The sequence below is a fragment of the Pleurodeles waltl genome, chromosome 4_1, assembly GCF_031143425.1.
Source record: "Pleurodeles waltl isolate 20211129_DDA chromosome 4_1, aPleWal1.hap1.20221129, whole genome shotgun sequence".
In the NCBI taxonomy this organism is placed as follows: Eukaryota; Metazoa; Chordata; class Amphibia; order Caudata; family Salamandridae; genus Pleurodeles; species Pleurodeles waltl.
Window position 1 is genome coordinate 990,571,543 of NC_090442.1, and position 24,280 is coordinate 990,595,822.

Below are 24,280 nucleotides of genomic sequence, written 5' to 3' on the forward strand. Positions count from 1 at the left end.
GAGGGGTGTGTTTATGATTTTTAGCCACACCAATGGGTGGGCTCAGCCAGATGTAACCTCCAAAAATCAGATCCATGATGGATTTTTGGAGAATGTTGCCTCCTGGGATTGATTTTTGCCACACTTCCCAGGAAGTGGTCATCACAGGGGGAAGGACACTGCACCTGATTGGAGGACGAGGACCCCCCTGCTTTTCACCCAGGAGCAAGGATAAAACTGGTAGACCTGCACCCACACGTCAGATCCCCATCAGATTCCAACAAGGAAGAACCTAAGGTGAAGAAGGACTGCCCTTCTGGACCCCTGGTCTGCACCTGGAACCTGCACTCAGAAGGACTGCACCAGCTGCACACTTGGGCTTCACCACAAGAAGTACTTTGCCTGGCTTCAACTGGTTCATGGGGGGACTCCCTGTTTGCTACAGATGAAACATTGCTAACCAGAGTCCCCTGCACCAACTCCTGAAGAAATCAACCAGCTGACCACTGCCCAGTGGCCAAAAAGGAGTTGGCACCACGTGCATACTGGGAGTTGTAGACCGCACCCCCAAGGACCATCTCAGAACTTCTGGACCCTTGGGGTGAGCTGTGGACCTCAAAAGAACCTTAAAATGACATCTGGGAGAAGCCCCAGAAGTGTGGAGAAGTCTGGACAACTTTTGAAAAAAAGCTCCATAGAGGGACCGACCTGCCGCAGCAACTCTAGCCGGCTTGCCTCAACCGCGACCCAGCCTGATTTGTTGGTGCATCCCGGTAAAGAAAATCTCAGAAAAAGAGACTAAGTCAGAATGTAAAAAGTTGACCTGGACCTCACAGCCAGCGTATCCGAGGAAGGCTCCAGGGACGTCGGATCTAGATCCAGGTTTACCCCGGTCGAAGGATTTTCACCTCGAAAAAACGACCACACTATTATGACAGGCCAATCCGCCACCTTTTCTGGGGCGGATTCACCATAGATAAAAACACGGCAGAAACAGGAATCCCGAAGGGAAAACGCTCACCTCTACACACCCCACGAGGAACGAGGACGCCATGGACCCGGAACTCCAAATTCTACCTGCAATAGTCTTCCTGCTCCTCTACCAGGAGCACGAACGCTAGAGGCGAAGACCACGGTGAGTACTGCACCTACGACACAGGGGGGGGAGGGAAAAAACAGGGACACACACACGCAACACCCCCACCCTCACCCTCACCCACTACAACACACACACTAATACAGCATGATACATTACAGTTTCACCCCGCAAACCCCCCGGAAGAATGCAAAGACAATAGAAAATGAGTGTAACCATTGTAATCTATTAAAAGCAAGTAGGCAGAAATATATATATACACCATGTACATAATGTATAGCAAGCATAGTAGTCCAGGTAGTGCTCTAAGAAAGTCCGTGGAACACTGGGACCACACTGTATGGGCGAGGCCCACACAAGATCCCCGACCATGACGGAGAGAACACTGCAGGGGCATCAGAGAACAACTAAACAGGCACCTCAGGGGGAGGCAAAGGGGGGCACCTCAGCCGCTTGAGTGCATGACGCCAAATCCACGAGGGGGCCACATACCCACTGTTCCATCCTGGGGAGTGCAAAGCCACAGTCTCTTAAGTCTCTACAGTGGGTCGGTTGCCCACTATGCAATCCTGGGGAGTGCAAAGCCACAGTCTCTCAAGTCTCTACAGTGGGTGGTTTGCCCACTGTTCAATCCTGGGGAGTACAAAGCCACAGTCTCTCAAGTCTCTACAGTGGGTGGTTTGCCCACTGTTCAATCCTGGGAAGTGCAAAGCCACAGCCTCTCAAGTCTCTACAGTGGGTGGGTTGCCCACTGCCATATCCTGGGGAGTGCAAAGCCACAGTCTCACAAGTGGATAACAGTCTCCACTGGTTCTGGAGGGGGCATGGTGCCCAGAGTGCTTCCGCCTGCTAAGGACAGAGGTAGTGGATGACAGTCTCCACTGGTTCTGGAGGGGGCATGGTGCCCAGAGTGCTTCATCCTGCTATGGACAGAGGTAGTGGATGACAGTCTCCACTGGTGCTGGAGGGGGCATGGTGCCCAGAGTGCTTCATCCTGCTAAGGACAGAGGTAGTGGATGACAGTCTCCACTGGTTCTGGAGGGGGCATGGTGCCCAGAGTGCTTCATCCTGCTAAGGACAGAGGTAGTGGATGACAGTCTCCACTGGTTCTGGAGGGGGCATGGTGCCCAGAGTGCTTCATCCTGCTAAGGACAGAGGTAGTGGATGACAGTCTCCACTGGTTCTGGAGGGGGAATGGTGCCCAGAGTGCTTCATCCTGCCAAGGATTTGGATAGTAGATGCTTTTCTCCACTGGTTCTGGAGGGGGCATTGTGCCCAGAGTGCTGAATCCTGCTAAGGACAGAGGTAGTGGATGACAGTCTCCACTGGTGCTGGAGGGGGCATGGTGCCCAGAGTGCTTCATCCTGCTAAGGACAGAGGTAGTGGATGACAGTCTCCACTGGTTCTGGAGGGGGCATGGTGCCCAGAGTGCTTCATCCTGCCAAGGACTGGGGTAGTGGATTACAGTCTCCACTGGTTCTGGAGGGGGCATGGTGCCCAGAGTGCTTCATCCTGCCAAGGATTGGGGTAGTGGATGACAGTCTCCACTGGTTCTGGAGGGGGCATGGTGCCCACAGTGCTTCATCCTGCCAAGGATTGGGGTAGTGGAAGCTTTTCTCCACTGGTTCTGCAGGGGGCATGGTGCCCAGAGTGCTTCATCCTGCTAAGGACAGAGGTAGTGGATGACAGTCTCCAGTGGTTCTGGAGGTGGCATGGTGCCCAGAGTGCATCATTCACCCCGTGACGGACTCAGTTGCGGCAGTGCCCTTGCCGCTCATGGGCCAGCGGTGCTTGAGTTGGCGGTGCCCTGTTCAGCGGTGCTTGAGATGGCGGTGCCCTGTTCAGCTGTGCTTGAGTTGGCGGTTCCCTGTTCAACGGTGCTTGAGACGGCGGTGCCCTGTGCAGTGGTGCTTGAGACGGCGGTGCCCTGTTCAGCGGTGCTTGAGTTGGCGGTGCCCTGTTCAGCGGTGCTGAACAGTGCAAGGCGGGCTGGTGCTGGCAGTGGCCTCCTGGGCAGGTGGGCTGGTGCTGGCTGGCCCCTCCTGGGCAGGTGGGCTAGTGCTGGCGGTCCTGTCCTGGGCAGCTGGGTTTGTGCTGGAGGTGGGCTCCTGGGCATCGGGGATGATGGCGGTCTTATCCGCCGTGCTGCTCTTCCCAGACTTGCTGGGTTTCTTGTGGCCTTTCCCCACCTTGGAAGGTGTCACAGCTGACTCCACACTCCCATCGGGACCCCTGGGTGCGGCTTTGGTGGCTGGAGTGTTCCCCCTCTCCCGCCGGGCACTGGCCAACTTCTGATGCTTCACAGATGGGGGACTGTCTATGCTGTGGCTCCATGCCACACTGGCTGCCCTGGTGGCCGGTGCACTCTAGATTCCGGTGACTACAGGCACCACTGGTCCTGGAGATGTTGTGGCTGAGGTGCTAGTTCGGGACCTATGAGACGGACGGGGTGGGGGAGGTGTAGGAAAGAGGTCAAGGGTGGACAGGAAAAGTTTTTGGGACACACTGGGACGGGTAGCTGGAGGGGGTTTGGGAGTGGAGGAAGAGGTGGTGGTTGTAGGAGGTGTATGTTTGGTGACTTTGGGTGAAGGTGCATGCGCTGGAGGCTGTCGTGAGGTGGATGGCTGTTGGGTGGCTGTGTGCCTGCGTTTGTGTATCTTGGGAGGGGGCGTCACAGACACACTGGGAGAGGACACAGGGGACGTGTGAATGGTAGTGTGGGTGGTGACTGCACGTGAGCGGGGTGTGGTGGTGGGTGTGCTGGAGAGGGACATAGTGGCTGTAGAGGTAGTGCATGCAGGTGTGAGTGTAGACGAGACTGGGAGGGAGGAGGGAGACGAGGAGGAGGGGGACACAGTGGAGGCAGTGGATGTTGGTGTGTCTGCATGTCTGTGATGCTTGCGTGAGTGCCTGTGGGATGTGTGGTGCTTATGTTTGCCAGAGCTTCCCTTGTGTGTTGACGTGTGTGCATGCTGGTCTGTAGGTGTGCTTGGGATAGGCTGAGGTACAGGGGATTGGGTCTGGGTGGAGGAAGTTAGAGGGGGGAGGCTAGGGGCGGGGACAATGGCTGCCATCAGTGCTGAGGCCAGAGTCTGAAAAGCTCGCTGAAGGGCCGCCTGACCAGAATGAATGCCCTCCAGGAATGCATTTGTTTGTTGCAACTGCCTCTCTACACCTTGGATGGAATTCAAAATGGTAGACTGCCCAACAGTGAGGGACCTGAGGAGGTAAATGGCCTCCTCACTGAGGGCAGCAGGGGTGACTGGGGCAGGGCCTGAGGTGCCTGGGGCGAAGGTGATGCCCACCCTCCTGGGTGAGCGGGCACGGGGCAAAGGCTGAGGGGCTGTTGGGAGGGCGGTGCTGGTAAGGGGGGTGGTGGCTGTACCTGTACATGCGGGGGCACAGATGTTGCCGCCACCATAAGGGAGCTCACATCAGAGGACGAGTCCGTATCGCTGGTGTCAGCTCCTGTCCCCGCCGTGGAGCTCCCCATGTGGGATGCAGTTCCCTCGTGCTCCAGTGCCACTGCTCCTCCGCCTTATGATGCTAATGCACACAAGAACAGGGAGACCACAAAAAGGGGACGACGACAGAAGAAAGACATATTGAGTGCATGCATTACTGCTACCGTTGGCGGACACAACAGACACAGAAGCCCCCTGCACTATGCTGCTCTCTTGGGGTCCACTGTTCAATTCCTGGGAAATGGCCTACAAGGCTATGGACGACATCTGCACACATAGATGACACAGGGGCATGACTAGGTGTAGTTGTCACTCTACAGAGGTGGGGTGGGGTGCCACATGGTCTGCCTTACAGAGGGGCCTTGCCTACGGAACTCTCCCTGGCCTAGGGAAACCCACAGCCCACCTCCCCCACCCAGACCCCTCCACTGCGTGCAAAGTCAGCAGAATGAGAGTGTACTCACCCCCTTGTGGCTGCTGTGATGCCCTCAAGTGCCTATCCAACTCTGGGTACGCCACCGCCAGGATCCTGCACATCAGGAGGGTCATGGTGCGACGGGCACCCCTCCCACGTTGGGAGGCCATCCCCAGCTGAGCCTCCGCCGTCTTCTTGCTCCAGCGGCGAATGTCCTCCCATCTTTTCCAGCAGTGGGTGCTCCATCTGTGGTAGACCCCCAGGGTCCGAACGTCCTTGGCGATGGCACGGCAAATATCTTTTTTCTGGTGGGCGCTGACCTACATGAAATGTACAGGGGAAAAAGAAAAGTTATTACCAACTGCACCCTCAAACTGATTGGCCCCATCCCTAGTCTTGCCATGTGGCACATGCATTCACCGTCTTTCATGCTCGCAGAACTCTCCCCCCTTCCTTCTTACATCCAGCCCTCTCCACACAGGCATAGCCCATTCAACATGCTCCCTGTGTACTTACCTGTTTGTCTGGAGGACCGTAGAGTAGATTGTACTGGGGGAGGACCCCATCCACGAGCTTCTCCAACTCCTCCGATGTGAAGGCAGGGGCCCTTTCCCCAGACACTCGAGCCATTGTCTCTTCCAGACCGAGGTCACAGCAGCACTTGCAGTGTAGGTCCTCTCCTGTCGAAGATCAGGTATTGAGTGATTGAACAGATACAAAATGGCGGCCATGTCCACGGCGGTGCGTACCGTCACCGCCAGCATACATCATCATTGGCTCCTGGGACCCATAGGGTCCAATGTTAACCAATGCAGCATTGCGCTGCGGTCTTTGACCGCCTACCGCGATGGTGTACAACACCAGCGCAGTTACCTCACATCCCATTGTCCCACTTTACAGGTCAGGCAGGCGCCATTTCAGGGGCCCACATGGCTTCATTTTCAACTGTGTCACACATACCTAGGCCTAGACTCTACACACATACAGGCCATCTTTTGTGTATGAATGGTGTTCTGTGTAAACTGTGGGTACGTACCTCTGAGTTGTTTGACTCTGTGGTCGCTGTTGTCCTTCATAGGCACCGCCCGCTGGGACATGTGAGGAGATGGCGGCATCCTTCGGTGTACCGACCGTTGGTGGACCTGTCGACAATAGAGGAGCGACATGTGATTATCACATACAGGCTTGACCGTGCCACAATCCAGGAACTGTGTACCCAGTTGGAGCCAGACCTGATGTCAGCAATCCGCCATCTCACAGGAATCCCCCCTCAAGTGCAGGTGCTGTCAGTGCTCCATTTCCTTGCAAGTGGGTCTTTTCAAACAACAGTGGCCATAGCATCAGGGATGTCCCAGCCTATGTTTTCCAACGTATTGTCCAGAGTGTTGTCTGCCCTTCTGAAACACATGCGGAGCTACATCGTTTTTCCTCAGGTGGAGGATTTGCCTTCAGTGAAAGGTGATTTATATGCCCTGGGACACATCCCCAACATCATAGGTGCCATTGATGGGACCCATGTAGCTTTCGTCCCCCCCCACAGGAGTGAACAGGTGTACAGAAACCGGAAGAGTTATCATTTGATTAATGTATAGATGGTATGTTTGGCAGACCAGTACATCTCCCATGTGAATGCCATGTACACTGGCTCAGTGCATGATGCCTACATCCTGCGGAATAGCAGCATCCCTTATGTGATGGGTCAACTCCAGAGGCACCGTGTGTGGCTATTAGGTTAGCACCTGGAAGCAAGTCAGTGGGAATGGTTGTCTGGGTCTGGGGATATCCCTCCAGGTTAGTGCGTGTCTAACAGTTGTCCCTCGCCATTTGCAGGTGACTCCGGTTACCCCAACCTGTCATGGCTACTGACGCAAGTGAGGAATCCCAGGACAAGGGCAGAGGAACGCTACAATGAGGCCCATGGGTGAACTAGGAGGGTGATCGAGCGGACCTTCGGCCTCCTGAAGGCCAGGTTCAGCTGCCTCAATATGACAGGTGGATCCCTATTCTACTCACCAAAGAAGGTGTGCCAGATCATCGTGGCCTGCTGTCTGCTTCACAACTTGGCTTTGCGACGACAGGTGCCTTTTCTGCAGGAGGATGGTCCAGATGGTGGTTTTGTGGCAGCTGTGGAGCCTGTGGACAGTGAAGACGAGGAAGCAGAGTAAGAAGTCTATTAGTCTCACAGGTGCATTGCCCACATGGGCATAGGAAGTGGAGCTGGGGCAGTTTAAATATGGACAGGGTGACAAAGTGGGATAGTAAGATGACAATCAGGGTGGTCTCATTTCTTGGCGGGGGTCTTGGCATCGTGCTCTGTCTTTGTCCTGGATCTCAGGGACCATTTGCGGGGTGGTTTTCCCTCTGCAGGGGGTGAGGTGCTGGTGTGGTTGTCCTGTGGCAGGGCGTCCTGTCCACTAGGGCCAGCGGAGGTGGTGGGCAGTTCATCATCCATGCTAGTGTCAGGGGCCACTTGTAGTGCCACAGTGTCCCTCCTGGTGTTCAGTATTTCCTTCAGCACCCCTACGATGGTGCCCAGGGTGGAGCTGATGGTTCTGAGTTCCTCCCTGAAGCCCATATACTGTTCCTCCTGCAGGCGCTGGGTCTCCTGAAACTTCACCAGTACCGTTGCCATCATCTCCTGGGAGTGGTGGTAGGCTCCCATGATGGAGGAGAGGGCCTCGTGGAGAGTGGGTTCCCTTGTCCTGTCCCCCTGTCGCACAGCAGCCCTCTCAGTTCCCCTGTGTTCCTGGGCCTCCGTCCCCTGGACCGTGTGCCCACTGCCACTGCCGCCAGGTCCCTGTTGTTGTTGGGGTGGTGGGTTATCCTGGGTTCCCTGTAGTGGTGGACACACGTGTCCTGGGGACGGAGGTATGGGCCCGCTGGGTGGGTGCTGTGCTGGTGTTTCCAGAGGAGGAAGGTCTGTGGTGGCCTGTGACTGGGTGAGGGGAACTGACTGTCCCGAGGTCCCCGATGGGCAAGGCTGGTCATCTAGATCCAGTTGGACAGAGCTGCTGTCATCACTGTGGGCCTCTTCTGTTGGTGGTGTGGACATGTGTGGACCCTCCTGTCTGATAACGTTGGGTAGGGGTCCTGCAGGGGTATAAAAGGATGGTTATTACATCTGTGTGTGTCTTGGTGTGCAATGGGTGGGTGACCGTGTACCCCAGTGCTTGCATTCCTGTGTGGGACCTTGTGTGATGATGGTTTAGGGGGTTGTTTGGGTATGTGCAGTGGGCATGCTTTAGTGATGGGGGTCCATGCTTTGTTGTTGCATGCAGGGCTTGGTGTTGGGATGGGTGGTTTGTGATGTTGGGACATATGTGAGGAGTTGGGGTGCTGGAGGTGAGGGTGAGGGTGGGTGTATGTGCTGGCATGCAGGTAGGGTGGGGGATGTAATAATTAAGATTTGTCTTACCAGAGTCCATTCCGGCAGCTACTCCTGCGAGGCCCTCAGGAAGCAGAATCGCCAAGACTTGCTCCTCCCATGTTGTTAGTTGTGGGGGAGGAGGTGGGGGTCCGCCGCCAGTCCACTGAACTGCCTGGTGGTGTCTTGAGACCACGGAACGCACCTTCCCCCGTAGGTCGTTCCACCTCTTCCTGATGTCCTCCTGATTTCTTGGGTGCTGTCCCACTGCATTGACCCTGTCCACTATTCTTCGCCATAGCTCCATCTTCCTTGCTATTGAGGTGTGCTGCACCTGTGATCCGAATAGCTGTGGCTCTACCCAGACGATTTCCTCCACCATGACCCTGAGCTCCTCCTCCGAGAACCTGGGGTGTCTTTGCCGTGCCATGGGGTGGTGTAGGTGATGTGTGGGGAGGAGTGTGGTGTGATAAATGTGCTGAAATGTAGTGGTGTGTTGTGTGAGGTACGTGGAAGTTCTGTGGGTGATGGTGTTGTGTGCCTGTGGATGCTGTTGTTCTTGCTGGTGCTGTCTCTCCCTGGCCTTCTTTCGGAATTTTGTGTCGTAGGGGTTTGTGGGTGATGTGGGTGTATGTTTTATATTGAAATGGGTGTGTGGGAGTGGTGTGTGTATGTGTATCAGGTGTGTGTATTTCGAATTGTCCAATGTGGCTGTGTTTTGTAAGAGTGTGTTTATTTTGAGCGTGGCGGTGTGTACCGCCAATGGAATACCGCGGTTGAAAGACCGCCGCGTGGATTTGTGTGTCGTGATAGTGTTGGCGTTGTTCTATTGGCGTGACGGTGGAGGTTTTGTTTTTGCCAGTTTATCACTGACCTTTGGTGTGGCGGACTTGTGTGGGTGTCTGAATTTTGGCAGAGTCCGAAATGTGGGTCATAATAGCTGTGGCAGAACTCCGCGGCCGCGGTGATGTGTTGGCAGTCTTCTGCACGGCGGTAAGCGGCTTTTACCACCAATGTTGTAATGAGGGCCAAAGTGTGAAGGGAAACTTTTAACCGTGGCCTCCCGCGGCCTGTAGCCAAGCAGGGCTCCGTCGCGGTCGGCCTTAAACTTTGACTTTGCCCAGGTCGAGGTACAACCAGATGACCCAATTGGCGCTTTTTGTTTCTAGGCGCTAAAAAAAAAAAAATTCTTTAAAAATTCATATCTCTGGTTCCCCTTACCCGATTTTATTCGTTTTTGTGTCATTTTAAAGATAAAAATATAATCTATTTTTATAAATTGGTTTTAGATTTTTAAACTCTTTCCTGTGTTTTATTTAATTACTGTTTTGTGATATTTGAATGCTTTACACTCTGTCTCCTAAGTTAAGCCTTGACGGCCGTTGCCAAGCTACCAAGGGTTGAGCTGGGTTTAATTTACTGAGACCTAACTGGACCTTAGTGGAGGTTAGTGGCCTGTTTCTAAGTGTAGGTACCTAGCTGCCCTTACCAATAACCCATTTTCCAACACCTATCATTTACTTTATTTTGAAGTATTGCTAGAACAAATGCAAAAAATATCATTTCTGTTTTTCACGTGAGTTGATTAGTTACAACATAGTGCTATAAATTCGAATTTTCTGCATTTCTCCCTCGGGACAATGCAACCTGAAATAAAGCACAACTACATTCTTGTGCAAAAGATGTGTTCCTTTTCTTAAGTTATTTCATCATGAAAAATGTTATCATCTTAAATATATTCTCATGACCATAAACATAAAAATTGTCTTTTTGCCTGATAAGTGAATTGAAATGGTAGAATATTATGTCATGACTCACAGCTTCAATCATAATTGATATATGAGAGTTATAGCGAACATGAGATTCATCAAGTATATTTGTCCAAAATTTACACAATTTGAATTGCTGTTTGGTCTAAAGTGCACATAGATTTTGTTTTATTTATGAAATTTGATTATACAGAACATTTTGTAAGAACTGTGAATTTGCCCATAGTTTTCAAAATGAATGATTTCTCGAATTAATAACCAACTGCATTTCACCAATAAAATTATTGTTTTATTTAAAGTATCAACCATAAAACATATTTATACTAAGTTACCTTCCTCTTTTGAGGATTGTGAAATTGTCCTTGCTTTTCAGTAATGAAATTCAGGAGTTAGAACATTTCCTAATAAATGTAAATTGGTTCCATTTATACCATACAAAGTAAGTGGCTAAAATGAAACCTAGCAGCCTAATTTAAGCAGCATTTTCTTTCTCTTACAAAAATGACTGTATTGTGAACAATTTCATTTTCTTACCTAAACCTTATTCTCACACTAACAAATGTTCTTATCTAGCATCCACCCTCTCTACTGGAACCACAGAAGTCTATACAGGCCCTACTAGTACTGCAAGTATGTGTTTCTAATGCTTACAGCATAATAAGACTGGAGAAGCAATTACCTTTTTATATTTGTAGCCATGCAAGTGTGATGCCAAACACATCTGTTAATTAACTTATTGAAAATAATTCATTAGTTAGAGTTTTGTGCCATCATTCTTTTTGAAACATTGACTCTAAAAACATTTGGACAATAAATCAAGCATAGACCTGACTTTGCCAAAGGTTGTAATCATTTATTTATATCATTACGCTATGCACATTCTTTACTCTTTATTTGTATGATCATTACCCCCAAAACAAGCATAGCCTCAGTTGAAGGAAAAATAATAGATTGGCTAGAGTATTGTGACATCACATTTCACTTTTGATGCAGGAGGGTTTTTAACTCAAATTAAATATATCCACCCGGATTTTCCATAGTCTCCTTTCCATTATTTAAAGGACTGAACTTTAAAAGTTTTTTGTTCCTTTCCATATTTGCATTTCAATAAATAACTACATCTACAGAAAAAATCACTTACAAGACTCACCCAATCCATGCAGTCCAACAAATATTGGTTAATTGTTTCATTTTTCATTTTTAAAGGCATATATAAAAGCATACAAATAATATACATACATCAGTCCGAAATGTCATATACTATGTTCCTAATAATGAATCATTTGGAATCTCATTACAAATAATTTCAAATGGATTTGTTATTGGAGAAGTGAAAACTTATCAGAACACTGGAAATGTGTTTCATTTTACATACAGGTAAATTCTTCCTTTTAAAACAAAATATTTTTATTGAGTTTTCATTGCAGATCTGTTTAGCTTACATATAAGTTTACATTTGTAGGATTTGGTGGATCTGATATAACTTTTACATGCACACAAAACTAAAACCCAAAAAAATTGAAAAACATAGCTTAGGTCTTATTTGAACTTTCAGTATATATTTATCTGCTGTGCGTGATTAAGGGAGCTTGCAGCTTAACTCTTGGTGGCCCCGAATTGGAATACCTAGTTGTCTTATTTCCTGCTACATCTTGTTGTTTGTGATGGGGGAGGGATACCGAGCTGATGTCTGTTTACTAGATGTGGTGTGACGATGTTCGTTATGTGTGTTCTGCTTGCGTGGACCGTGCTTGCTGGCCGTTGTGAGTGGCTGCAACTTGTGAGGTGCAGAAGTAGGTACCCCCACGTGCCAGGCGGTGTCTATCGCATGTACGTTAATTATGTTGAATCTACTTGACTTCTAACTGAGTCAGCACCAAGGCTTGTCATTATCCGGTTCATGGCGGCCTCTCATCGTTTTTAGCTTCTAATCTGGTAACTAGAGTTTCCCAGGTTTCACAACCTGTGTGTTGTTGACCCTCACGTGCCAATTTACTCAGCACCTGGGATTCTGTGTGGGTCCAGCGTAGTGTTAGGGAGTGCCAGGATTTCAAATTGGGCGCTTTGGATGCTTTCCAGTTCATGGCAATCAGCCCTTTGTACATCACATATGCTAGATCTGCGAACTTATGTAGGTGCCTATGTTTCTTTTCTCTATTTCTCAGCCCCAACAGGCATGATTTAGGGTCCACTGCAAATGCAAGATTCGTTATTTCTGAGACCTCCTCCACGACACCACTCCACCCGCTGTGTATCTGCACACACTCCCAAACCATGTGACTAACAGATTACCAAGCGCACCTTTCGGTGTTTTAGCTGTTAGCCATGTGAGCAAGGGCATTCCATGCAGGCGCGTCAGTAACCATGCAGATTCCGCATGTGTTGGTCTGTGGAGCCAGTTTAGTGTCCACTGTAACTGTGCAGCAGCGTAATATAATTCTAAATTGGGAGCGCCCAGTCCACCCACACTAATTGGTCGCTGCAATGTAGTGAGTGCGACACGTGCTCTGCCCCCGCCCCATACAAGCTGCAATAAGATTGTGTTCAGGATTCGGAAGAAGCTTCTGGGGACCCAGAGTGGCAGCGCCGCAAAGTAATATAGCAACGAGGGAGCAACAGAATGTTTGCCACCGCCACTCTGCCATGAGGCGACAATGGCAGTTTGGTCCAGAACCGTAGTGACCCCTTCATGGAGGCTAGTGTGCTCCCTAGGTTCCCGTCCCTGAGATCTTCATTTCTGTGATGTATGTGGACCCCCAAATATTTGAACGTATCAAAGCACCATTTCAGGCGACCCACAGAGGCATTCTCTTTTCTTGCCGGTGACCATCTAGTTAGCGGGAAGGCACACGATTTGTCCCAGTTTACCACCAGGCCCGATAATTCCCCATATTCAGTCAGGAGTGACATTATTGAGGATATCGTCTCAGCTCCTTTCCGTACATATATTAAGGCATCGTCTGCATACAATGATACAATATGATATAGCCCGTCTCTAGCCACACCCCACCTAACTTTCATAGCACGCATTCGGGTGGCCAGTGGTTCCATCGCTATGGCAAACAGTAAGGGAGATAGGGGACATCCCTGCATGGTGCCTCTGGTGATCGGAAAAATCTTGGTTATAACCCGTCCCGTCTTCACCCTGGATTGAGGGTTAGCATACAGTGCCTGTACCCATTGTATATAGTTGGGTCCGATACCCATATTCTGCATAGTGGCGAATAAATAGTCCCACCCTAATGTGTCGAAAGCCTTCTCGATATCCAATGATAGTACCATCTCATCGTGTGCCTCCGGGGGGGGTATCTCCCATGACACCCAGCAACCTGCGGATATTTAGAAAAGTATTGTGTTTTGGGATGAATCCATTTTGATCCTCGTGTATCAAGGTGTGTGTGATTGGAGCTAACCTGTTAGCCAAGATTTTGCCTAGTATTTTACAATCTAAATTCAGGAGCGATAGTGGCCTATAGGATTTGACGTCTGTGGGGTCGCGTCCTTGTTTAGGAAGGACCACTATCATTGCCTCTCTTTGTGTTAGAGGCAGCGTCTTACTGGTCCATGCTTCCTCAAAGACTTTCAGCAGATGGGGCTTTAACTGTGACAAGTACGTGGAGCAATATTCTATTGGGAGGCCGTCTGTGTCTGGGGCATATTTCTGGGCATCTGCGCAACTGCCAGATCTATTTCTTCCATTTTCAGGGGATCCTCCAGTAGCTGCCTATGTGCCTGCGATAATTGCACTAATGGTGAGTCCGCCAGAAAGGAATCTAGTTGTTTGGGTGTGCATGTCGTGCATTTAGTGTAGAGCTTTGTGTAATATTCTCTGAATGCCCCATTGATCTCTTCTTGTGTGTTGGCCATTTTACCTGCCTCTCCCCTTATGGTCCCTATGGGGGACTGCTGGCGGTTCCCCCGTAAGAGCACTGTGTAGGGGGTCTCATTTCGCGCCACTGCTATTTTCGTTGCTCTCAATTCCTTTTACAATTTGTTGACCTCCGCATGTATAGTGCGCCTCACACCCCAGGTGGTTGAGATACAGTGCCCTCTGACTACAACCTTGTGAGCCTCCCATTCTAGCGCTCTTGAGCCGGCAGTATCTTTGTTGATTTCCCAATACTGTCTCACTATTGTATTTAGTCTGTCTGTGAACGCCAGATCCTGGAGAGGCTCCACCTGCATTCGCCAGGTGGGGATCTCCGAGCGCCTTCTGCCCCAGTTCAAAATTCTGCTAAGTTGTGAGTGATCCGATAGTATTTTGCCCAGGTATTCTGACTTATGTATCTGTTCCCATATATCCCCGGACCCCCATATTATATCTATTCTTGTGTGTACTTTGTGGGTTATTGAGTAGAACGAGTATTCCCTCTGCTGCGGGTGCTTCGTGCACCATAAGCCATATATTCTCATGTTGCCCGCCCATGTCAGTAAAGGGCCTCTGGTGGATCTATTTAATGTTGCTTTCTAGGTTATATTTGACCTACCTAATTCTGCATTCGGCATGCTGTTAAAGTCACCACCCCAAATGGATGGGGCTGCGGAATTTACTAATAATGCTGGGGTGAGTATGCCCAGGAATTCAACTAATGCACTGTTGGGGGCGTAGACACCGATTATTGACAATTGTTTTCCATCTAGATGGCCCTCTATTACCACAAATCTACCGCCTGGTCTATTCCATGTGAGGTTTGGACAAAGGGGACACCGCCTGCTATCCATACCAAAACTCCTCTGGCAAAAGCCGAGTACGTTGTGCCTATCACCTGTCCGCCCCATTTTTCGCGTAGCTCCTGTAAATCTGGCTCCAAACAGTGTGTTTCTTGAAGAATGGCGATGTGGACGCACTGGCGTCTGAGGCGTGTATGTACCTGGGATCTTTTGCTTGATGCGCCCAAGCCTCTCACATTTCACGTGATTATTTCATATTGACGCATTGAAGGAATTACTTTTTGCATCATATAGCTTTGTGTGGAGCACCAGCCTGTGGTGCAATCTTGATGTCAATATCAGCCCGAATCCCTCCCATCCCTGCCCGGTATGTAAATAAAGATATCAGCACTAGCCGTGTTCCCTGTGTGTCGGATTGACCCTTTAAGCACAGCTTATCTATCGCCCTCCGTCCTCCCCCCCTAATTAACCCCCACACCCAACTATGAATTTGTGTTGAACTACACCACTCACTACTACCCAATAAAACTTGTATCCATGTGAATACCTGTGGGGGAGCTATATTAGCAACCAGATGTGGCTCACATCTTTCCGCAGGCATGGACTGCGTGTACATCTGGGCGCTCCCGGAATGCTTACCCCTCCCTGTTCCCATGATCAATGACATTAAATAAAGTTTACAGTGTGGGGGGATAAGTAGTTCAAAAAATACTCATGGTCCGCAGCTGTGCCTTCCTCCATATGGGGACACATGCAGCTAGTCTGTGCCCTCCTGCATGTTTGTCGCTCATTCCGGGGGGGTGTACATCTGGTGACCCGAGTCTACAGTGCGTCCGCGGATCTGGGGGTGATCTTCGGGCCCTTTAGAACTTCAGTTAGCGTGGAGTCTGAGCTGGTCGAATCCGATTCCGGGCTGTCCGCAGGGGTCTCCCGGAGTGCCTCAAAGGAGTTCTGAGTGTATAAGGGAGTTTCCTTCAAGGCTTTCGCCCTTTCTTCTGCTGCCTGTTTCTCGGTGGGTTGTCCTTTGGTTCTTTTCTTGGAGCGCTTCCGCGATGGAGAAATGAGCCATTCGTCTCCTTCGTCCATTCCGGCTTGGGATCGTGCAAGACCCTTGGCGTGCAGCCACGTCCAGCCGCCCACAGGGGATGTGAATATGTGGGTGCGATCGTCTGATATTACTCTCAGCTTAGCAGGGAACAGTAAGGCGTATTTTATATTATGCTCGTGGAGGCGTTGTTTGATTTTTACATAAGAGTTACATTGTCTCTGTACATCCTGGGTGAAGTCTGGATAGGCATTAACTACTGAATCCTCATGTCGAAATGGGCCTTTGCTACGAAACTGCTGTAATATTAAATCGCGGTCTCTGTAGTTTAAGAATCTTGCTATCAGAGGTCTAGGTGGTTGTCCAGGGGCCTTCCGGGGTCTCGATGTGCCCTTTCCACGGAAAAGAACTTCGATGGGGCCCCATTTAGTACCTCTTTAATCAGTCATTGTTCTAATAATATTTCCGTGTTCTGCTCTGTTAGTTTTTCGGGAAATTCTAAAAAGCGTAAATTATTTAGCAGGGATCTGCCTTCTGCTTCCTCAGTGTGCCGCCATAAGATCTTCACCTCTGCATCCAGCCGTTGAATTTGTTTTTGGTTGTCCGAGACCGATGGGTTCAACCCGTCTAGCACCTCTTCCATTGATTTCACTCGTTCCGCCAGTTTACGATGATCCACCCTGAGTAGGTTCAAATCTGGTGCTACTGTGTCTATCCTATTTTCCAGGGATGTTTTAGTGTCCATAATCGCCTGAAGTACTTTTTCAAATTGTGTAGAGTGGGCTTTAAGTGTGTTTTCCAATGAGTGTAAGGTTGGTACTGGCTGTTGATCGCTTGGTGCCTGGCCTTGTGTGAGTCGGTCTTGGTTTTTCGCGGATTTATTCCCCCCGGCCATGGTGCACTGCCATTGGTTTGCCCACAGGGAGTGGAGCGGCATGTCAGTGCGCTGCTTGGGTGTTGCCTTCCTCTGTTATTACACTCACGCTCCGTAAAATGGGGTTCTCCCCGTGGCGCAGCCGAATCTGTTTGCGGTCCTTCACTATGCATAATCGGCCGGCAGCGGGGCCCGGAACCTCCTAGTCAGCTCTCTCCTCTCCCCGTGGGAGCATGCACTCTTAACCCCTAGCGGGGGGCAGAGGGGAACCTGGGTGATACTGTAGCAGTGTGAGGCAGAACCAACGAGAGGGGGCAAAAGGTCCCCAGGCTCACCCAGACCCACGGTCCCCTCTCCAGCCCGTGCAGTAAGTGTTATTGCTGTTATTATTATTGTTACCCCCGTTGGCAGGGGGGGAAGAAGACCTCCAGTGGCAGTCCGCTGCCTCCTCCACTCCGCCCGTGTGCCTTCACTTTTGTTTTCTTTTTTTTTCTTTTCCCTTTCACTTTTCCCCAGTCCGTCCAGCTGCTCCTCCTGCACCTCACCGGCTCGACCTTGGGGCCCAGCATGGCACAGAATCCTGTAGTCCTGTAGTTCCTTCTATGTTCATCTGATGTCCATTCTGGTTGAATTGCAAAAATCCAAGTATATTGACACAGAGCACCATGTGTCATAGGTAATATGATATTGCTGCAAAAAAATCTGAATGTAATCTTGCACCAGGAAAAATGTTCACACAAGACCTCTATGGCTGTAGTCACTTCTTTAAAAAAAAAAACATTATATATAATTTGGAACATGTTCTTTGATTGTTGTATTGAATTTACCAATTACGATGTGGTGCCATTGCTGTATATTATCACAGCTGTCTCCAAATGACACTACAACTGATTGAGGAGTTTAGCAACCCAGTCTGCAAATAACATACTATGTTATTTACATCAGTGGTTCCCAACCTGTGGTCCAGTGACCCCTGGGGGGCAGTGAAGCTTACCTAGGGGGTCCGCGACTGCTTTGAAAATTAAATAATAGTAACAGATTAGATTCCCAGCTTTCAGTAATGACTCACTGGGGGGGTCCCTGTATTCCAACAATGATTCAGTGGGGGTCCCCGGATTCCAATAATGATAAGGTTGGGATCCACAGAAGTGAAAAGTTTGGGAACCACTAACTTACATGATTCATTTATGTAAATAATTCATTGATAATTGTATTTGCATTCCCCAAATGTGAAATGTGTCTTGCTTGGAAGAAAAGATTGACTATACAGAAAAAGCAGTGAAAAGATTGTCAGGAGACTTTAAAAAATGAAATGTTGCTTTTTGAGCTTTGTCGAAGCATTATTTCATTCCTTTACCTTAATATACAATGTTAAATTTGAATTTCTTAATTTAGTCATATTTTCATTTCAATCCTGACCTACCAACTTATCCTCCTCCTACTGGAAACACAGAAGTCTACAGGGTCCAAATTAGTACTGCATGAATGCCCTTCACAGATTTATGATGGCTGTGAGAGGTGGCAAATAAACAACATAGTGTAAATTAGGCAGACCTTCTGTAAATAACATCCTTCAAATCACTTTATTTTTAAGCTTTGCTTGGATAAAAGCAAACCATCAATTTCCATTGTTCAAGTCAGTAAACTGATTAGAACAGAATGTCACAAATCTTAATATGCAGCTTTGCTGGCTCAGGATAATCTAACCTAAAATGTAGGATAGCATCCCACTAGTGCAAAAGACTGTGTTCCTTTTCATCATATATGTCCTTTTGAAATATATTATCCTCCTAATTGCAATCTCATTAACAAAAACATTGAATTGGTACTCTTGGCAGATAGGAAAATTGAAATGGTAGAAGAATGTGACATGACTGTCAGCTTGATTCATTGTTGGAATATGAGATTTCTAGATAAAACTAAATTCAGCAAATATATTTTGCCAGATTTACACATTTTGAATTGCTATCAGTTCCAATGCTTACATGTGCTTTGTTTTAAAGGTGAAATTGCACCACTGTTTAAATTAATTGTTGACTACTTGAACAGCTTAGCAGCTACATTTCTCAATAAAGTTTATTTTATTTAAATTATGAAATCATAAAAAGGTTTATCTTAAATTGCATTAGTACAATAGCAATGGAAATATTGTCCGAGTTTTTGGAGAAGCAGAAAATCAGTAGTTAGAACATTTGCTCCATTTCTATCACAGAAAACTAACTAAACTGAAATGTAGGAATCATATGTAAATGAATGTATTTTTTCCTTAACATAATGGAGTGGATTTTCATGTTTTTAGCTTAGCTTCATTCTATCTTTAAACCACCATTTTTTTTATCTTGTAATTAAAGTTCCTACTGGAACCACGGAAGTCTATAAAGGCCCAACTAGTACTGAAAGTATGTGTTTTTATTACGTATTTAATAGTCTAAATTGGAGAAACAAATACCACATGTTTGAATTTCCATGCTAGTTAGAAAATAATCATGGTTGCTATATTAGTTGTTGAAAATTATTGATTAGTTAGAACTTTGAGCCATAACTAAATTTGAAACATTGACTACAAATAACATTTTGACATTTAGTTAAGCACAGATCTGACTTTGCCAAAGATTGTATTTCCATTTTTTATACTGTTAACCTAAGAAAATGCTTTACTTCGTAATGGCCTAATCATTAACCAGGTACAAACTGGCCTGTGGGAGAAAATAAATAACTGGTTAGAATACTGTGATATAACGTTTAGTTTTTTGCACAGGAGGGTGTAATCTAACGTTAAATGAAGCCCGCTGATTTTGCCTCAGTATCCTTTCCCTCATTTAAAGGATTGAATTATGACACTGTTTTATTATAAGCTATAGTCTCAATAAAAACATTGGCATAGCTCCCAAATAAACATTCTACAATGCCTACTAAATCCTATACAGTCAAAATAATACTGGATATATTTGTTCCATTTGGCTATGGCATAAATAACAATAAAAAATGATTATCTATTAAGCAGCCATGAATGTCACAGGGCAAGTTCTAAGTGGTGAATGATTTGGAATCTGATTAGCAATAATGTTAACTGGATATCTTATTGGAGAAGGGACATAACTTATTAGAGCATTGTAAAATTATTCCAATGTTTATATAGGTAAATTCTACATTAAACGTTTAAGTAAAGTGATTTTGCCAATGATTTCTTTACTTCATTTAAATGGCTGCACTTGAACAATCCTGTTATTCTCTTTTTCCGATAGAGTAGATCATCCTCCTTGAGAATTGCCCTTGAGATAGGCCACTCTGAACACAGTGAAAGTCTTGTCATAGACATTACAAAATGCAATGTAGGTTTGTGATTTTATCAAGTCTTCTTATATTTACTGAAGGTATTGTACAATAATACATTGGATTTTCTTATTTCAGTCCATTTTTTCCAAAATATTGCCTACCTATTTGCATCACAAATTTATGTACATGGATACATATTAACACAGATGTGTGTTTCACACATTTGTGTGGCTGTAAGAGTTGGGAAATAAGCAACATACTGTCAAATAGCCAGCTATTATATACTTAATATCCTATCATTTACTTTATTTTGAAGTATTGCAAGAATAAATGCAAAAATATAATTTCCATTTTTCATGTGAGTTGATTAGTTACAACATAGTGCTATAAATCTGAATTGTCAGCATTTCTCCCTCAGGACAATACAGCTCAAATAAAGCACATCAACCTTCTTGTGCAAAAGATGTGTTCCTTTTTTTAAGTTATTTCATCATGAAATATGTTATCCTCTTCAATATATTCTCATGATAATAAACATAAAATAGTCTTTTTGCTTTATAAGTAATTGAAATGGTAGAATATTGTGCCATGACTAGCAGCTTCAACCTTGATTGATATAGAAGAGTTATAGACTTGTCAAATCTCATTTTTGCTATGTGTCTTACTTGGAAGAAGATATTGACTATACCAAAAACATTGAAAACACTGTCCATAGAATTTACAAAATTTAATATTGCTTTGTGAGTTTGTCAAAATATTCTTTCATTTATTTAACTTATTATACAATGTTAAGTTGGATTTTCTTAATGTAGTGATATTTTCATTTCAATCCTGACATACCAACTAAACCTCCTACTGGAAACACAGAAGTCTACAGGGCCCCAACTAGTACTGTATGAATGTCCTTCACAGATTTATGATGGCTGTGAGAGGTGGCAAATCAACACAGTATAAAATAGGAAGGCCTTATATAATTCACCTTATTTTGAAGCTTTCCTTGGATAAAAGCACACATTCCATTTCCATTGTTCAAGTCAGTTAATTGATTAAAACAAAATGTCACAAATCTTAATATGTAGCATTTATGGCTCAGGATAATTTAACCTAAACTGTAGGATAGCATCCCACTAGTGGAATAGTGTGTGCTCTTTTTCATCATTTATGTCGTTTTGACATATATTATTCTCTTAGTTGCACTCTGTCTACCACAAACATTAAACTGGTATTTTTGGCAGATAAGAAAAGTGAAATGGTAGATGAATGTGACATGAATGTCAGCTTGCTTCATTGTTGGCATATGAGATCTCTAGATAAAATAAAATTCAGCAAGTATATTGTGCAGATTTAAACATTTTGAATTGCTATTAGTTCCAATGTGTACATATACTTTGTTTTAAACGTGAATTTGCACCATTGTTTAAAAAATTGTGACCTATTGAACAACTTAACTACATTTCGCCATGAAGTTTATTTTTATTAAATTATGAAATCATAAAAAAGTTTATATTAAGTTGCGTTAGTATAATAGAAATGGAAATATTGCCCTTATTTGTAGGGAAGGGAAAATCAGTAGTTAGAACATTTATTCCATTTCTACCACAGGAAACTAATTAAACTAAAATGTAGGACCCATATAAAAAATAATGCATTCTTACTTCTACATAATTGAGTAGATTTTCATGTTTTTAGCCTAGCCTCATTCTATCTTAAAACTATGTTTTAATCTAGCAATTAATGGCTTGCTGGAACCACAGAAGTCTAAACAGGCCCAACTAGTCCTGAAAGTATGTGTTTCTATTACTTATGGCATAACGTAAATTGGAGAAAAAAATAAAAAATGTTTCAATGTCCATGCTGGTAAGAAAATAATTGTGGCTGCTAATTTAATTGTTAAAAATTATTGTTTAGTTAGAACTTTTAGCAATAACAAAATTTTAAACATTGACTCCAAATAATATTTTGACACTTAGTAGAGCATAGACCTGATTTTGCCAAATATTGCATTTCCTTGTCATACACTCTTACGCTATAAAAATGCTTTACTTCTTCATGGCATAATATTTACCCATGTACAAACTGGCCTGTGGGAGAAAAAATAAATTACAGGTTAGAATATTGTGATATAGCCTTTAGTTTTTGGCTCTGGGGGGTGTAATCTAAGGTTAAATGTAGCCCACTGATTATTACTCCGTATCCTTTCCCTCATTTAAAGGATTGAATTGTTATAATGTTTTGTTATGAGCTATATTATCAATAATAAGATATAGGTATAGCTCTCAGATAAGCATTCTACTATGCCTACTAAATCCTATACAGTCAAAATTATACTGGAAATATTTGTTTCATTTGGTTATGGCATAAATAAAAATAAAGAATGAGTATACATTAAACAGCCATGAATATCATATTGCAAGTTGTAAGTGGTAAAGGATTTGGAATCGGATAGCACTAATGTTAAGTGGATATCTTATTGGAGACGGGAAATAACTTATTAGGGCATTGTAAAATTATTCCAATATTCATATAGGAAAATTCTACCTGAAAGGTTTAAGTAAAATGGTTTTGCCAATGATTACTTTCCCTCATTTGAATGGCTGCACTTGAACTATCCTGGTAGTCTCCTTTACCGATAGAGTAGATCATCCTACTTGAGAATTGTCCTTCAGATTGGACACTCTGAACACAGTGAAAGAGTGGCCATAGACATTCCAAAATGCAATATAGGTTTGTGATTTTACCAAGTCCTCCTATATTTACGTAAGGTGTTCTACAATAATAAAATGGATTATCTTATTTCACTAGTAATTTTAGTTCAATCCCTGTTTTCTAAAATATGACCCACTTTTTTCTATCACAAATGTATAAACCTGCACAAATATTAACACAGAGGTGTGTTTCACACATTTATGGTGGCTGTCAGAGGTGGGAAATATGCAACATACTCTCAAATATCCAGCCATTATATATGTAATATCCTACATGTTATAATATTTTGAAGTATTGCTAGAATAAATGCAAAAAATAGAATTTCCGTTTTTCATGTGAGTTCATTAGTTACAACATTGTGCTATAAATTTGAACTTTCAGCATTTCTCCCTCAGGGCTATACAACCTGAATCAAAGCACATCGACCTTCTTGTGCAAAATATGTGTTCCTTTTCTTCAGTTATTTCATCATGAAATATATTATCCTCTTAATTATATTCTCATGACCATAAACATAAAAATAGTCTTTTTGCCTGATAAGTAATTGAAATGGTAGAATATTGCGCCATGACTAGGAGCTTCAATCATATTTGATATAGGAGAGTTATAGCAAAAATGAGATTTAGCAAGTATATTTTCCACAATTTACACATTTTTAATTGCTATTAGGTCTAAAGTGTGCATAGATTTTGTTTTATTTATGAAATTTGATTATCAAGAACATTTTGTGTGTGCTCTGAATTTGCACGTAGTTACCAAAATTAATGACTCCTTGAGTTACTTCCAAGTGCATTTCATTAATAAAAGTATTGTTTTATTTGAAGTGTCAACCATAAAACTTATTTATACTAAGTTACATTCTTATTTTACAGGTTGTGAAATTGTTCTTGTTTTTCAGTAATGAAATTCAGGAGTTAGAACATTGCATCATAAATGTAAATTGGTTCCATTTATACCGTACAAAATATGTAGCTAAAATACCTAGCAACCTAATTTAAGTAGCATCTTCTTTCTCCTTCAAAAATGACTGCATTGTGAACAATTTCATGTTCTTACCTTACCCTTCTTATCACATTAACAAATATTCTTATCTAGCATCCATCCTCCCTACTGGAACCACTGAAGTATATACAGGCCGTACTAGTACTGCACATATGTGTTTCTATTGCTTACAGCATAAAAAGAACTGAACAAGCAATTACCTTTCATATTAGTAACCATGCAAGTGAGATACCAAACAAATCTGTTATTTTACTTGTTGAAGACAATGGATTAGTTAGAGCTTTGTGGCATAACTCTTTTTGAAACATTGACAATTAATCAAGCATAGACCTAACTTTGCCAAAGGTTGCCATCATTTATTTATATGATTAACCTATGCACATTCTTTACTTCTTATATGTATAATCATTACCCGAAAAACAAACTTTGCCTCAATTAAAAGAAAAAGAATACATTGGCTAGAATATTCTGACACCACATTTCACATTTGACACATGAGGCTTTTATTTAAAATTAAATATATCCACTTGATTTTCCATAGTCTCCTTTCCATTATTTAAAGGGCTGAACTTTGAAAGTTTTTTGTTCTTTTCCATATACTTATTACAATAAATAACTA

General features: G+C 44.9%; 1 protein-coding gene across 50 annotated transcripts in view; it reads left to right on the forward strand.

Moving 5' to 3' along the window:
- Nucleotides 1-24,280, forward strand: part of LOC138288307 (mucin-19) — a 1,675,551-nt gene that overhangs the window by 1,524,815 nt on the left and 126,456 nt on the right. For 44 of the 50 annotated variants that reach the window (XM_069229764.1, XM_069229784.1, XM_069229763.1 and 41 more), the window contains one exon: nt 10,661-10,717. The exons of the other annotated variants lie outside the window; for them this stretch is intronic. In XM_069229764.1, the coding sequence (XP_069085865.1) occupies nt 10,661-10,717 (57 nt within the window). The remainder of the gene's footprint in view (nt 1-10,660; nt 10,718-24,280) is intronic. 50 annotated transcript variants of the gene reach the window in all.